At 37.1% G+C, this 17,093-nt stretch overlaps 1 protein-coding gene and 1 pseudogene across 11 annotated transcripts; one reads left to right on the forward strand and one right to left on the reverse strand.

The window, feature by feature from the left end:
• Window positions 1–264: 264 nt before the first annotated feature.
• Window positions 265–15,726, reverse strand: LOC104595480 (uncharacterized). 10 transcript variants are annotated; one of them, XM_010256206.3, is made up of 11 exons: window positions 14,682–15,726; window positions 12,959–13,489; window positions 7,161–7,383; window positions 6,983–7,077; window positions 6,840–6,882; window positions 6,685–6,741; window positions 6,507–6,567; window positions 1,174–1,259; window positions 1,004–1,102; window positions 766–915; window positions 265–677 (listed from the first exon to the last, which is right to left on the reverse strand). In XM_010256206.3, the coding sequence occupies exons 3-11, from the start codon at window positions 7,344–7,346 to the stop codon at window positions 549–551; spliced, it is 906 nt and encodes a 301-aa protein (XP_010254508.1). In that variant the 5' UTR covers window positions 7,347–7,383; window positions 12,959–13,489; window positions 14,682–15,726; the 3' UTR covers window positions 265–548. The 10 variants fall into 10 exon arrangements, with proteins under 10 accessions (XP_010254508.1, XP_088745109.1, XP_088745107.1 ...); XM_088888983.1 differs by lacking the exon at window positions 14,682–15,726 and having other exon boundaries at window positions 1,004–1,096; window positions 6,510–6,567; window positions 12,959–13,098; XM_088888981.1 differs by lacking the exon at window positions 14,682–15,726 and having other exon boundaries at window positions 6,510–6,567; window positions 12,959–13,098.
• Window positions 13,512–14,474, forward strand: LOC104595479 (uncharacterized protein At5g64816 pseudogene; annotated as a pseudogene). Its single transcript, XR_016076730.1, has 2 exons — window positions 13,512–13,648; window positions 13,938–14,474. The product of XR_016076730.1 is annotated as an uncharacterized protein At5g64816 pseudogene (transcript).
• Window positions 15,727–17,093: the final 1,367 nt, after the last annotated feature.

Raw genomic sequence — 17,093 nt, forward strand, 5'->3', positions numbered from 1 at the left:
AGAATGCATGGTTTTATCATATTGAAAGCTCACTTTCGTTATTTTCTATTTTTCTATTACAATTTATGATGTCAAGAGAAAAAAGATGATTTGGCCAAAGGCCAGGTTTAGTGTTAAGCTCCAGATTATTTTATTGGTTTTTCAGAATGCATGGTTTTATCATATTGAAAGCTCACTTTCGTTATTTTCTATTTTTCTTTTACAATTTATGATGTCAAGAGAAAAAAGATGATTTGGCCAAAGGCCAGGTTTAATTGAAGAAGAGAAAGAAAACATTTATACATTTTCCAATTGATTCATAACTTCATGTTTTTAGCAAAAAATGAACCATAATAGTTGCTCACTAAATTCTTCAGATGACAGACACATTCAGCAAAGACTGCTCAAAAACAGCACCCTGACGGTAAAAACATCAAAGGCAGGCAAAATTGACGGTGATTCAGGGCAACTTGCTTGAAAAATATTTTAACCCAAGGGCATCCCATTTGGTCAATTGTAGTATTAACATGGGAACCGCAACACCAAGGAAAGAATTCTTTTGTGCAAAATCACCCACACGATGACATGAGTCCATTCCTAAAGAATGGAGAGCCACAGGGAGCTATAAGACCAAGATTCTGCATCACTCTCACCCGCCGTGCACTCGATTCTTTTGATATATCTAATGGGTTCTTTTCCTGACAGTACATCTTTAGTTTATAGACGAATGTATGGGAGACAATATATGTATATTAACATACTAGTGGAACATGTAAAGATACTCACAGGGCTGGTGCTATTTGTCTTAAGTTTTTTCCGAACATCTTTTTGGGTTCTGGTTTTAGAAGCTTCCTCAGCCTTTTCTGCGGTGAAATCCCCACATTTTGTTTTTGTTTGTGAAGTTACAACCTGTAGTCCTCTTGGGGCAGCCCTTGCCTGGTATCAAGCTCGTACAAATTGTTGGGATAGTAAGCAGTGCAAGTCTAAAATCCAAATGTTCAAGAGAAGAAAACATGAAACTCACAGAAGTTTTATCTTTCGACTTTCCTGCAACATGATCAGTTTTTTTTGCTTTTGTTTCCCGAACCCTTTTACCTAGATGTCTCCCCAACGTAACCTGTATCTAAGAACAAAAAGATACTTTTATATTGTCTTGGTAAATCAAAATAGACACAAACACGCACAGAGACTCACATGACTCGTACGTTCTGCTCCTTGATTTTTTCTGATTGCTTCTTGCATTGGCTGTTCAGCTTTGGATGGTTTAACCTTTACATGCTCTGCCAAAAAGGATAGCCAATTTCTAGCAACCATTAGATCCTAGTGGATTAATTAAGAGCATAGTTTTTATAAACGATATCCAATATATGCTTTATCTAGTAGAAATTACGATAAATTTCAGTAAAGATGCATCAAAGTTCTCTACAATCCTCACCCCCAAAGAAAAGTTATCATTATGCTGAAGAGTAAATAAACTAATTCAGAGAGTAACTGCGTCTGATTCAGATTAACATCATCAGATTCAAATTCTAAATTAGGGAGTGTTAAGTTGTCAGTAGAGGAGAGACACACATAAGAAATTAGTCCATGTGCACACTTTTTTTATTAGTAACAAGAAACTTAATTAAAGATATGAAACTGTGTGAAACTTAAGGTACAAAAGGGGAGGTAAAATGTCTTAACTCCCCACCAACAGAATACAACAGATAAAAGTCAAAAGGTAGGGTAAAATGTCCTAACCCATCAGCAAATGAATTAGCAGTTCTCTTCACCCAGCTGTAATGCACCACAATATCCCTAGTCAGCCATCTGAATTTTTTCTTCTCATTGTTATAACTCCACAAACCGCAGTATTCTTCCTTAAGCCACCTAATAACCACCTCCAAGTCACCTTCAAAGACCAAACATCTGATGTTCAACTCACTTGCTCTTTGGATACCTTCCAGGGCTGCAAGAATCTCAGCCCTAAGAGAGTCTCCTTCCCCAATTGGGCCTGAGAACATAGCAATGATAGCCCCATCCTCATTCCTGAACACTCCCCCGTTCCCAGAAGGCCCTGGGTTCCTTAAGCAGCTACCATCAAAATTCAGTTTTATGAACCCAGGGGGAGGAGGGGACCAAGAAGGACTAAAGGCCCTCTTACAAAGGGCAGAGGAAGCTATCTCTTTCCAGTTTCTTACCAAATCAGCCACAGAATAATCTCAGAACAGTTCCATAGTTTTCAGCCAATGTGCCATCCTTAACAGAATAAAATCTAATAAGTTTTCAATGGTTCTTTCCTTGTCTGAAAATATTCGTGAATTTCTTTCTTCCCATAGAGTCCAACACACTGCAGCCCTAATGCTTCTCTACATAATCCTCCCGCTCTTCTTCAGCCATCTGACAAAAAGAAGAAGAGAACAAGCTTTGGACTCGCCCAGGGGGAATCCAAACACACCCAAAAAGGGAAAAATCCCACTCCTAAACAGATTTAGCAACCAAACAAGTAACCATAAGGTGGTAACCAGCTTCCCCATCAACTTTACATAAAGTACACCTATTAGGAAGTAAACAAGAGTTGGGTCTCTTTTTCTGAACTAGGTCATTTGTGTTAATTCTTTACAGGAAAGTTTCGCAACAAAAACTACAATCCCGAGGAGGAATGGGCCTACTCCAAATTTCTTTAACTGGGAAAGACAACCCAATAAGATCATAAGGCTGAGTCCGTATGCACACTTAGATGGTAATATTCCAACAAAATCTATCATTTGATTTTTTTTTAATTATCCTAGTCAATCTGCTGCAATCATGATTGAACTGAATTGTATGATTGAACCATTGGCCCGTAAACTGCAATCCACAGCAATTAGATCCCTGATTTGCTTTGAAACATACAGATGTTAATAGTAGAAACTAAGCCTATGCAGAGTTGCTCACCCATAAAATATAATTACCCATCTGGTTTGGTTTCATAAACAGAGCTGCCACAAGGTTCTGATAAGGCTATTCATGGGCCAGTGGGAGGTTAAGTTGATTTATTGAACTTGCGCATCTCCACCTGAGAATTACTGATGTACAGAATCGCTGTATTCCAAAAAAATAAAATAAAATAACGGATGAAAGTTATCACTATACAACATTGAATCCTGTAGGCCCCAAAAGTTGACTGGTAATCCTCGGACTAGCACAAACCAAGATGATGTGAAGTGCCTCAACCTGTTGATCATAGATTGAAGCCCATCTTTACATACTGAACCACAGCCCCATGAAGAGTTAGTTGTATCAGCAGAAAAGTCCAGCCACAACTAAAATCAATGTTTTAAAAACCTACCCAGATACCGAATTGCTTTTGCCGCTGGGTCACAGTTTCAACTGTCTGGATTAAATGGGTCAGACCATGCCACACCAGCAAGTCTGTATATACATATAAAATGTATATCAGTGTTGAGTGTTTTAAAAGGTGTGGGAGACGTATGCCAGGAGGCACACCTCCAGGAGAGGCACCCCCAAAATCCCTTGAGGTGTATGCCAGAGGCACAAACACCTCTGATGTGTATGCCTAATACGCTTTTTTCACGAGGCATACTAGAGGCGTACGCCTCATGCGCCTCATTTAAAAAGACAAAAAAAAGAAAGAAAAAAAGGAAAAAAAAGGAAAGGAAAAGAAAGGGTAAGGATGTAAACAGATCAGATCGAATCAGATGGCATATCCCAATTTGATTTGTTAACATTCAAATCCAAATCAGATCATATCTATCGAATATCTAGCAAATTCGAGTCGAATTTGGATTATGATCGGATATTAAATAGTACAAATAAATTAGACTAAAAATTAACAAAATATTATATATTATTAGTAAGATGAGCTAAAATGACTAATAATATATTGTATGAACAAAAAGAAATGAAAATTACTTGTATAAAACTTGAACATATGACAATTGAGTGAAAATATAACATTAAGACCAACTCCAATGATAGATATATTATAATTTTTAAGTATATATGGGCATATATATTTAAATCAAATCAGATGGGATAGGGGATCCACATTTGATCCAAAGATAAGCGGATCGAATTCGAATTCAGAATCAGATAATCGGTACTGTTTGCAGCCCTAAGAAAGGGAAGGGAAAGAAAAAGAAAGGAAAAAAGAGAAAAAGAAGGAAGAAAAGGAAAGGGAAGGGAAGGGAAGAAAAGATAAGGGTAAAGAAAGTGGGTCAAGGGCTAAGCACCTAAGCCCCTGGACCCCTTGGCTAGGGGGCTTCACCCCCAAACCCCCCTTTTAACTAGTGCTATGCATCTTCATTCTTCTTAATATAAAAGATTTTTGATAAAAATAAAGAAAAATGAGATTCTTCTGCATCTTCTTCATCCTCATCCCCCCTCCTCTTACGTTCTGAACTACGCCTCACGTATTTTTATGTGTGTGTGTGTGTTGTATAGGTATGTATAAACACGTATTTTATCAACAAAATGTATAATTATTTTTGAGATGTAATATATGTATATATAAATATATTTTATGTTTATTTATATTTTTTAATCCAGTTTTAATTTTTTTTATTTGTAAAAAATGTTAAAAATTGCAATTTGAGGCCCAAAGAAAGGGGTTTTTGGCAAAAATAGCAGGGCAGCATCTTGGGATGCATAAATCTAAAAAAGTTACCCAAAATAAAATAAATAAAAAAGACCACCCCAATCGGATATCTGAGTGTAAAGTTATGGCCCCTAGAAATTTGCACATACATTAAATGTACAACTTGCAACCCGGTGACCAGGTCAAATGGGTCAACAGTGGAACCGCCTAGGTCAGACATTTTTTTATTACGTCAACATTTTTGGACCAATTGGAGAGTTTCAGCAGAACCAGACCCAGAATTAAGGCCAAGTGACGGTTTGAAAGGTTCAACCAGCTTGGTCAACAGCAGGTTGAAAACACCAACTAAAATATTACATGGGATCAACCAATGAAATGATTTTAGGCTGCAACATTGAGCATCACAGGTTATTCAACAATGGCCAGCAATTCTTTGGAACCAAAGGCAACCACTTTGAAGAAGAGGGACAGAAGGATCTTTGAAAATAATCAAAGACCATCCAAAAGGATATGCAAGGACATCGATAAACACACATTCAGTACTGGTCAAAAAAGACTTCAAGGATATGAAAAGGATTGAGTTTGAAACACAAGCAGTTTGTTGTGTTCAATTTTACTTGTTCTTGTATTTGTTTTGTTGACAACATATGCATGTAGCTGCATATGACTCATCCTACGTTTTTATACATCCTTATTATACATATATTTGATAAAATTTTGTTGTTATCTATCAAAAATATGAAATAATAGAAGGTTGATTCCTTTTTTTTCTTTTTGCAAGTACTTTGTGGCAATGGCGGGTTGACTATGATGAGCACAATTTGATGTGTAGTAAGTAGTCTATCTGGAAATGTATATAAAACCAACATCATGTTTCCTGAATTAGCATCAGACATATCAGTATATTACGGTGGGAGGGAAATGAATATGTGAGGTTTTTAATCTGGCTAGCTTCCTATGCACATACCAAAATCACACAATACAACTCAATTAGAGAGATATTGTAGTGGAAAGGGACTCAAGAGTAGTTTGACTAGCTACAAATATAGCAGCCTTGGAACTTAGCAGAAGAGGAATTAAATGAAGTGAGATGTTTGTGAGATGAGGACAGTCTTTACATGGATCCAGAGATTGGAAAGACAGAATATAACTAGAGACGGTCTGTATTTGAGAGGGGGGGGGCTATTAATTAGAGACTTGATTGTATTTCAAATAAAGAACTGGAATCATTGGGGTCAGGTCAGGAAGCTAGGTCTGAACTAAAATGATAAATGGCGTACTTAGCTTATCCTAAACAGTGTACCACATTACATAATTCTTTATTTTTTATTTTTTAATTTTGAGAAGTTATCAATCAAAAAAATATATATACAAGAAATAAAGAGATTGCCAATTTAAATGCAGAGACAATTGTACAAAAAAAGGCCATTAACCAGGCTGATCCTTGCCATCTAGAGTCCTGGGAGGCATGTACAGGATATGTAATCATTATACAACAAATGGTTTATAAATATTAGCTGAATGGCTTGCGCGCAGATGCGCACGCGCGCGCGCGTGTGTGAGAGAGAGAGAGAGATGAAAAGAAATGGACTAAAATTTTGTGATGGTCATCACATTGACATGAGACCAAGCAAATATCAGCATTTTAAGGTAATAATATAAGCATCTAATCACCTAGGCTGTGTTTGAATTGGAGCATAAATGGAAATGCAGAATAGAAAAAGATTCCCGAATTTGCCACTTTCTGTGTTTAACTGTTGGATCAAAATGTTGAGCCAAGTAGTGTTAGCACTTGGGAGCAGTCTTTTTCCCCACAACTCCTTCAAGTGGATCATGGATCTCTGGGAGGGGGTAGTCATTTTGGAAGGTACCAATTTATTGTTTTCATCCTGCATTACCACTCAAAAGATAAATATGAAGTGAGCCTGAGATCGAAACATTGACTTACCACCTTTAGTCTCTTTATGATTTTGCTTCTCTGATTTACAAGATTTGACAGGAGAAAGAACCTATTGTCATAGCCAACATATAGGAAAACCAATTAAAATAATGTTAATGAGATTGCCTGAGATACACCACTAATCAAATCATGAGACTTTCTTGCTAATAAGCAACAAAAAACCTACATGTTCAAGTGCTTTCTGGAATGCTTCCCTGCAACTTCCATTATTTTGCTTGAGAATCTGAATGGCATCAACAAGAACAGCATGGTCAGTTCCAAAAAAAAGGCAGAACAATGAAAATAACTTTCATACAGAAGGTATAATATATTAACACTCACATTCTCAAACTCAGAACGGCATCTAACAGAGTCGACGTACATGCTTTTTCAGATAGAAGAAAATGCAAACAATTTAGAAAGCCATACAAATACGCAAGCCAATGAAAACAAGAAAAATTAAAGAAAGGACAAAGATCACTGACTAATCATAGCTTCCATAGAGTCGAACAAGAACTTCACCCGGTAATTTATTGTTGGTCTTCTTACAACTTCCACTCACAGCTTTCTCGTCAAAAACCTAGAAAGGAAAGAAAATACATATAAAGGTGTCCAGGGACAAATCAACATCAGAAATCTTCCATTAGTAAACACATCTCATACCTGTGCAGGCCACCAAAAACCATGATGCATTTCAACCAACACAACATCCCCTAACATGAGCCGCCCCCCTTGCAATTGATCAACACCGGATTTCTCTTCAAGATCTTTGTTGGCATGATTTCCAACACCTTCAATTTTACCTTTCATAGTTTGGTGCAGCTTTTCAAATCTCCTGATAGCAGCCATGTAGAAATGAAAGAACGTCCATTGTCAGTCTTTGTCACTGTTATTGAAATACCCAATTAAATGAGAAAGGACTGAATTTTCAACAAAGCTTGACTGTACTACTATTACATAACTTGATGAAAGTTAACAATAACAAAAGTTATGAGAGAGAGACCAGACATTAACCAATTGTGAAGAAAAGACAAAAACAAGGAATTAAAAGAGATACATGCAACAACTTTTTCTAGTTCATAGAGCAAAAAAAGGTGAAAAGAGATATTGCTCTTGTACAAAAAAGAGCAATATCAAAACTGAATTAATTATCCAAGCTAAAGGGGATTGAAATTAATCTACACCTTAATTTTGATACATTGTCAGGGTTGGTTGCCTTTTCTTGGTTGACATATATCTGAATGGAGACCGCAAGGTTTGGTGGGATAGGATCTAGATCCCACTCCAGCCCCTCAAGGTGAGCCTACCAATGTCTTAAGAAATGCTCATGTGGTGAAGCATGCCGGATGCTTTCCTTTTTTTTTTTTTTTTGGTAAATCTGGATGTTTTCCTTGTTGCAACAAGCTCTACCCAAATTCCTTTGACAGCATTTGGGAAGGGATTCTAAAATTCCACATCAAAAAAATCTTGGCAAATTTGGCAATTGGAGTTCTAATGATTTGGCCAAGTTAACAACAGAAAAATCTAAGAACGAAGTTGTAGAAAAGTTAAAAGAATTTGTGTGGATGGTACAATTCAATATAAAGTCTGTCAAATCTAAACCAAAGGTCTTGAACTCTCATTAGAACTGTTAGCAAAAATGGGCCCTAGTTTCTTTGTTTCTTTTAAGTTTTGTCTTATGCTTATTTTCTTTCAGTTATGGGCCTTAGTTATGAGCCTCTTAGTTTTATTAATTCTTTAGTGATGGTTGCCCCATTAAGGGCATCCAGGGAATTGCACTCCGTTTAGAATTCAGAAAATAAAAGATATCTTGGGAAGCTAGAGAGAGGATTGAACTCTTCTCTTCTCTCTTCCCTTCTCTTCTCCTTCCTTCTTCTTTCACAAACTTCTCTTGAAACTTTTCTTTCTTCTTTTTTTTTTTCTATATTTTCTGAATTATTGCAGGTGTGTTTCACAACTTGGTATCAAAGTAGGTTCTCACCTTCAACATCTTTCTCCTTTCTTAGCCCATACACAGTGTGTATGGAGAACTGATCGGCTGATCAATTAGCAGCTTAATAGTTTATGTAGCCCAGTTAGGGGGTTTTTGGGAGATGTTTTGCGGAGACTTTCAACCTTAGTTGAAGCTCAAGGCAGGTTCTTGGAAAATTTTTTCTAGAAACTCTAGCTAACTGGAGAAACTTTGTTACAGGTCCTAGAGACACTTTGAAGCTGGCGCTTGGGGATCAAAGGGAAGCTCTTTGATTTTTATTAAGGGCAATTTGTGTTGGAAAGAGTTATGCAACCTTTGGTAGGAGCAGTTTAGTTTTCTCTCCCAAAACCCTAGTTTTGGGTGGTTGAAGAGTAGTTCATTGCTTGGAATAGCAAATCCAGCTTAGTAAAGCCCTAATTTGATTTCCATTTGCATCTGCTCACTTAATGGAGCAAACTGGAGGAGAAACCAAATATCCCATAGATTCCGGATTTGGAAACTACAAAAGGCTAAAATTTAGCTTAGTATTTCAATAAAGCACTTGAATGTCCTATTTCATTTAATGTGTATGTTTAAGAGAAAGAGATTACAAAGTTTTTAAAAAAAAAAAAACTGACCAAGAAACATTGCAAACAGTTATTTATTTAGGGTGCATTTGGTTAGAGAGAATAGGACCCTAGAATCGGAATCGGAATGGGTCATTCTGATTCCTACTGTTTGGTTGAGTGGAATGGGAATTCCATTCCAATTCTTGCTGGAATGGGGGAATGACCATTCCCGACCCCACCCCAAAGAATGTGATTCCCATTCCAGTCCATTTATTTAATTATTTATTTTTTGACAGAAAACACCCTATTCGATTCCAACCCTTACTCCATTCAAGTTTGAAGGTTGTGTAAGCAACTCCTTCAACCTCCATACTACCCGCTACAGCGCCGCCGCCGCCACCGTCGACCCCATCTCTGATGAAGTAAGACAACCGTCAACCAACCCCATCTCTGATGAGTTAAGACCGTCGTCGACCATCCTTCGTCCTCTCCTCCTCCTCCTCCTCCTTCTTCTTCCAAATCAGCCACCACCGTTGCCGCTGCCAATCCCATCTCTTCAATTTCTGGATTTCTGTAAATATCAGAAACCAGAGAGTAGAAGCATGATGTACGAACACTATGTGAGAATGGAGTTAAGGAAGTCGACGGAGCAAAGAAATTCATTAAGGAAGAGAAGTTTCAGGTCGTCGATCTCAACGACATGTCTATGGAGTCTATCCCCAATCCGTCTCTGAATCTCGCCACTATCAGCAACCTAGATATTTCTGCTATCTACAATTTTTTATTAGCCTCTTGGTTTCTATTTTGCTTAGCTCTTGGAGTCCTTTTTATCTCCACATATCAAATCTAAATGCAGTAAATGAGTCTCAGATTGGCTTCATACACTCTACAGGTCATCCAATAATATTATTTTATTTCTTTGTTGTATTTTAATGTAAATCCAAGCATGCCTATAAACAGATAATTTTCTAAACATGCCTCTTCTTCAGTTATCTTGCCTTATACATAAATTTAATTTATCTTTTTTTTTTTTTTGCAATGTTAACAAAGCATTCCAATCATGTCATTAAACAGCAAGATTGTTAAACATTGTCGTGTCAAATGTTAATTCTTCTTCTTCTTCTGGATTACTCAGTTTCTTCACCAATACCATTGAAGTTCTTTTAACAGGATCAAAGTTGGAAATTTAAGCCGATTCCCATTCCAACTTCTAGTTGAACCAAACAGCAATGGTCGGAATCTGATTCCGATTCCTGATTGAGCCAAACAGGCACCAGGAATTGGTGATTCCGGTTTCAATTCCTAGAGATACTGATTCCGATTCTGATCCTGGTCACGAACCAAACGGACCCTTATTTATTTTTTGGTGACAAGGTACACTATAAATTTCATTAATATGCAGAAAGAAAAGGCTTTCAGGTTGTACAAAGGAAATTTACAAAAGATGCATCCTTGATCCCTATACCCTCACCCCTGGCTATTAATACAAATACTTCCATACACATAAAAAAATATTTGTAATCTCTTCCTTTGAGGAGTTTGTGTATATTAATCAATGAATTCAACTTCCCAACTAACTTTGAGTATACTCTTCATTTGGATAACTCTATTGTTTCTTTCTTGCCAAATTGTCCAAAAGACTGTTGCAGGTACCGCATTCCAGATGACTTTTCCTCATCTACATCCCCCACCCTTCAAGAAGCCCTAAATTGATGTAGGGAAACGTCCTTTGAGAGCAAATATCTTCAAAACCCTAAACCATATTGAGTAAAAGAAATTGCAATGTAGTAAAATATGATCATCCAACTCCATATTCATCCTTATCCACTACCATCCCTCTCACCATCAGACTGTCCCTTCTTAATATCTTATTGAAATATGCTCCCAAACAAAGATAGCTACATTCAAGGGAACAATTTGCTCCAAAGCACATTTGTGGGGATTTTGCTACCCTCTTGCTGTATCACCTGGTTGTAGAAAGATTAACAAAAAATTGACCCGAACGCTCCCAAATCCAAACTCTCTTGCCCTCCTTGTTGATGTCTTCTTGGGTGCCATGTAGCATTTACATTAAGTCCATCAGAGGTTCTACTTCCCAATCATTAAGCTGCCTCCTAAACTGTGGGGAGTCAACCCTTGCTCCATTATTTTCTGATAAGTAATCAGCCACCCAAGCCTCTCTGCTTGCTGCCACTCTGCCAGCTCATAAAAAGATGGAAAATTTCCTGCATAAGGTTTTGTTTGCTATTGCTGTACATCTCCTCATGTACATCCTTTCCCCTCTTGCAATTAAGGTTACAGTTTTCTCAAAAAAAAAAAAAAAAAAAAAAAATCCTGCAATGGTCTTTCTCCACACCATTAATCCTTCCCAGAACTCACCCTATGCCCATTCTCCTCTTCATATCTTACACCTTTAATAAATCCCCTGCAGCTTTCTCTATTCCCTTCCAATCTCCAGTTGTGAGTGGGAGTAAATAGGTTGTGAGCAAGAGGTGGAAGACCTTACATATTTGGGTTTACCTTTGTGTGTGTGGGTGGGTGGGTGGTGGTCATGGGGGGTGGGGACCCAAACTCTGAAAGTTTCTAGTATCCAGTTTTGAAAGATTCACAAAAAGGGTTACAAATCTACCTTCAAGATTCTTGTTAAGGTTACCAATCAATTAGAGAAGATAATGAAGGATTTCCTGTGGGAACCGGAATATCAAGGAAAATCATAGTTGAACCCAAATAAAAATAAAAAAAAAAAACAAAACAAAAGAGAAATACTTTTCTTGAAGAGTATCACTAAGTTCTTTGAATCAGCATCCTTGTTAAATCAGTGCCACAAAAACCATCCTCAACAATTACTAATTTGTGACCGACCAGTGTTCTGTATGCATGCAGAAGTTAGAAACCACATTGAACAAAATAACAAAATAATAAGTTGTCTGCAATTGGATCTTTCTTTAAATCCTATCTCAGTCACATAACTGTTATATCCACATCCTTGTACATCTTCTCCAGTACATGATTTCAATTATATTAAAGTGATTCCATTGCTGTTTACAAAGAAAATAAATTATATTTATCTAACTGAAAGGGTAAAAACCAGAAATATATAAGAACATTAAAATTTGAAACCAGAAACATTACAAATATGGTGGCAATCTATTCACGAAATCTTAAAAATGTGACCCTAATCAACCAACTTAATTTTCAACAACTCAACTGTTAAAATAATTTTCACCCTATGACCCCATTTCAACTCCTAGAAATTAAACCTTCAGATTGTAAGCAACTTAAAATTGAGATTGTTCTACATCTTCTTAACTGAACCAATCCATTGGTGTTGGAGACTGATGGGTCTCAATTTTTCGCATCTTATACATTAAAAAAATCATATGACATAGGTTTTCTCTTTCTTGGGACAAAGTTTTCCATTCTAGCCTGTATTTTCATAAAAAAAAGGGAGAGAAAAATAAACAAATTTCTTCCTCAGGAAGAGTACCCTAAAAAGAGCAGAGAAGCGTAATATCAATCTACATATTTGTCAGTTGTGCATTTGTCTATACCTTCTACCTAATCACGAAACAGCTCTGGCTTGTGCAGTAATGACCAAGGGTATGCCACCAAGTCAAATGCAAAGAAGTGTTAAGCAGGAGAACCTATTAGCTAGGGAAGAAGATAACAGCGTCGATCTGAACCTTAAAGGCTTAAACTTCTCTCAACAGAAGTCGAGACCCAGAACAAGCATTTGAAGCAAAACCCAACTCATATATCGAATAGATAAGAAATGCCTCGTGAAAACTTAACAAACAGATTCCAATATCAAATGGTATCCTCTAATGTTAGCTAATAACTTTAAACCATAAACCAACTAATATATCAACCTCTAACCATCTTACACTAACATGCAAATGCTTGAATCACCAACTGTAACAGCGAGAGAAGAACAGAGCTACCCAAATAAATGGAGTGTCCAGTCCACAAGTAACAGAAGTATCTCGCGACAGAGCCACTGAGTCGCTGAGAGTAGCCCGGAGCTCACGACCGAACCACTAAAAGCAGCTCGCGCGGCCGGCGATAAACTTGGTTTTTTCACCGAACCACAAATCTTTACGTTTTCAAATTTTAAAACCGGCACAGCACTGTTTGATTTGACGGATCAACGATTACGGTGGATTCCGTTTAAATGCTCCTTCTACTTTTCTCGAAATCCTGAAGCGGAAAAGCGCCCCTGACATCACATCCTCGTGTTTTTCTGTCTCCGGGCTTCCTGCTCTGTTTGCGCAGATCAGCAGATGCAAGTCGTTCAACCGATGTCCTTCTGATGTTGTGTTTCGACAAACACGAATCACTAGAATATCTTCTCCCGTTGCCGTAAGATCAAAATCCAGAAAGCGTATCAAACACCATCTTATTCAGAATCCAACGGTTGCGAAGTTTCACATTTTTTACCAAGGTTGGTGCGTGGCGTGCTCCATCATAATTTCCTGAACGGCTCGTGTTAATAACCTATGAAATAGTAGTAACTGGTCGCTACCACATTTGAGATCTCTCTTCTTGAACGGTTGAAATAAAAGAAAAAAAAAAAAACAGCATTAATTCATACAGAGAAGAACAGCAAAGCTATGCGAAATCTCTTGAATCAGGTTGGAAATTTTCTTCCATCTCTATTTAGTTTCAACTATCAAGTTTGTTTGTTTTTCTTGGGAGCAATTTTTTTCTTCTATGCAGTAAAGGATAAACCCTAGATGTTTGAACTTCTGATATTTTTATTCTTTTACTTGAGAACTTCTGATATTTTTATTCTTTTACTTGAGAATTTATCATTATCATATCGGTTCCATTGAATCGTATGAAGAGAGTGGAATCTAGGGTTTATAAATTTTGTAATGCAAAGGGCTCTGGTTATTCGTTTTCTTGTGTTAATATTGCTAGGAGAAGAGAAGAAAGGGGGCAAGATAGAATCTTGTGGTCTAAAGCAGCTGTAATGGTGGATTTATGGGTGACTCTGTTGGGGGCGGCGATTCCTGCTGTCGTCGCAGGCCAAGCTCTGAGAATGAAGAAGAGGCGATCAGAGGAGCAGAGGTTGAATGGTACAAGGGGACGGGAGAAGAGCTCCGACGATATCTTCGTCTGTGAGAGAGTATGCATGTCGAAGAGGATGCTGAAGAAGGTTGGCGCATTCTCCAAAGACCCAACTCCTGATACTTGCGTCACCGTCTGCGGTTTATCGGCGCTCGATGCCTGCACCGATGCCTGTGCTCGCACTGTTTGCGTCAACCAACATCAAGTGCCTAATTGGAATGATATTTGCCTCCGGAGGTGCCAGAGCGAATGCCTTAAATTCTCTTCTTCTTCGTCTTCCTCTTCTTTGTCATCTTAGACCCTTTTCCTGTAATTTATTTATCAAATTCTGGAAGTTGTTTTGCTTAACTTTGAGAAGAAATTTAAGTTTGATGGTTGTCATTTGGACATTGGAAACGACAGAAATCTCTTGTAAATTCCCTGGTAGGACGTTCATGTAAGGCTTTGGAATTTGGATTGGGTCTACTAGAGAAAGAGGAGAGCAATTAGAAATGAATTCTCTCACGTCATCGAAGAAACCCAGTAAAAAAATCATCAGCACTCATTTTTTCACAATAAAACTGCAAGGAAAAAAGCGATAGACACTCCACTTACGAGTAAACTGAAAGGAATCTGGGGCAAGTGGGCAACCATGAAAAAGGTGGTCAGTTCTGCTTTCTACGACGGGCATACACGAGTGGCATTCTGAATTCCTACCTGAGATGGGTAACTATGCTGCTCTTCCGGCGAAGGATTCTGGGGCGGTAATGTTTAAATCGAAGGGAATTCGGTATTGGTTCAGTGGTTCTGATAATCAATACAGACGAGTTTGATTCCCAGTGCAAATCCTGTTAAAGTATTTGAATTTTGGGTGCAAATGATAGGTTATGGTAGGCCAACAACCACCATTTGAATGTGTTTGAAATATAGAAATTCTGCGAAAATCTCTGTTTTGTTTCAAATTTTCCCATCTTCTGCTTTTTGGAATAAAAAAGAGAGACATACAGACAAACCCATCACCTTGCAAAGTAATTTGGGCAACAGTTCTCAAACGCATCTAATTAATCGGCTGGACAATGTTGCTTCTCACTTGCTGTTAAGTGGGTTTATTAGAGTTTAAAACGATGTAGAGTTCAGAGTTCTACGGTTAATCATCTGGGGACACAGGTCACTTGAAGAATTCCTGCGCAAATGACTGTATTCGCACAGAGTGACTGTTTTGTGTCTTTGAAACAAAGCTCTTTTCAGTTTTTCACAAAACATGGAAAGATTTCTAGTTGTTGAGCCTCACTGTTATTGGTGATGAAGGGTGATTTGGCACGACCTATCAAGAAGGGGATATGTGGGCGCGATCTGATCGAGATCCCGGAGATCTTTTATAAGGCCCATGACTACTCCAATATATAAAGACATGAAACCTCAAGGCAAAGGTACACGTGATTATACTACTCACTAGCACTCAAGCTCTCAAGCATTTAATTCGCATTCACAGCATAAATACTGACTTAAGCATCGGAGTGACCTCATCGGGTTAGCAATCCCGGGTTCTCTGATCCACTATTTTGTAGATTGATCCAGCTCGCCGCCCAATTGGAGTTCAAATCGCCTTCCATCTAGGAGTAGTCAGATCGTGCACCATCAATTGGGATTATGGCAGTTCCGAGGTCTAGTCAGGAATTTTTGTGCAAATACAGGGCGTCAAACTAGTTGGTTCTGTATATTTTTAAAAAACTGAAGATACCAATTCGATTTTGGTCAACTAATATTGAAAACCAACAGTTGACGAAACCAATCAACTGTATATATATATATATATACTAGTGGAATGGCGTGTGCGATGCATGGGATATTTGATATTGATGGTGATGTTTGACTATGTTATATATCAAGTATAGATTTGTAAATTTATGTTATTTTCTTCAATTTTTATAATTTTCCATTATTTTGTACATTTTCTATGTATTTCTTTGTTTTTTATATTTTATATTAATTTTTTCATTTTATGTGCTTTTTCATAATTATTTTGCAATAACACACACACACACACACACACACACACACACACATATATATATATATATATATAATGGAAAAAATATAAAGTTAAGGATAAAGTTGGAAAGTAAAATTAAATTGTTTTGACCAAACCAATTGCACCATTCTCATTTTTTTAGTATGATATATAAGTTTCTATGATTTTCTACATTTTCTTTTGTAAATTTTCAATGTATTTCTTTGTTTTTTGTAATTATATTGTTTTCTTCATTTTATATTTTTCATAATTATTTTGTATTGACAATATATATAATGGAAAAAATAGAAAGTTGAGGGTAAAGTTGGAAAGTAAAATCAAGGTGTTTTGAAATCAGGGAGGGTAGGATTGGAAATATAAAATCAGCTTATTAAGAGGGGATAGGATTGGAAATATTAAATCAGGGAGGAGATAGAATTGGAAATATAAATCAGGGTGTTGGACGATGGATGCTCATCCATTTCTCTTTCTTATAAATGGATAAGATATATATATATTATCTCGGCTATTCAAAAATGAATGAGCAATTTGGTAATTTTATCACTCACCATAATTTTGATTGCCAGATTTGGACTTGAGTGTTGATTTTTAATATAATTTTCTTTGAACGTTGAGGAAAACATGCAAGAATTGGGATTTCAGGAAAAAAAATCAAAAAGGGCAAAATGTTTTCATAAAATAACACAATAGTGTTGTCTGTAATTTACACTTAAATTTAATTGCCTTAACCTTGAACTTTAACAGTATTATGAGATTTGCCACATGTTCAATAAAATACACTTTTAAACCTCTTTTGATGTTTCTCCTAAATACTAATACCTTCCTTGTCTTTTCAAAACAAACTAAGGGTCCATTTAGTTCTAATCAGAATGGAAATCGGAATCAAAATGGTCTATTCCCATATTCTTTTTGGTTCATATGGGAATGTGAGTTGGAATTAGCAGGAATGAGATTTCATTCCCGAGGGAGGGGTAAGGAATGGCCATTCTCTCAAA

The sequence above is a fragment of the Nelumbo nucifera genome, chromosome 5 (assembly GCF_055504915.1).
Source record: "Nelumbo nucifera cultivar China Antique chromosome 5, China Antique-T2T, whole genome shotgun sequence".
Taxonomy (NCBI): Eukaryota; Viridiplantae; Streptophyta; class Magnoliopsida; order Proteales; family Nelumbonaceae; genus Nelumbo; species Nelumbo nucifera.

Coding starts and splice junctions, on each gene's coding strand:
- LOC104595480 (XM_010256206.3), bottom strand. CDS start 7,346: ATGGCTGCTATCAGGAGATTTGAAAAGCTGCACCAAACTATGAAAGGT. Junction 1,260..6,506: donor TCATAAAGAGACTAAAGGTG/GTAAGTCAATGT, acceptor CCTTTTTGGCAG/AGCATGTAAAGGTTAAACCA. Junction 916..1,003: donor AGTCGAAAGATAAAACTTCT/GTGAGTTTCATG, acceptor GCTTGATACCAG/GCAAGGGCTGCCCCAAGAGG.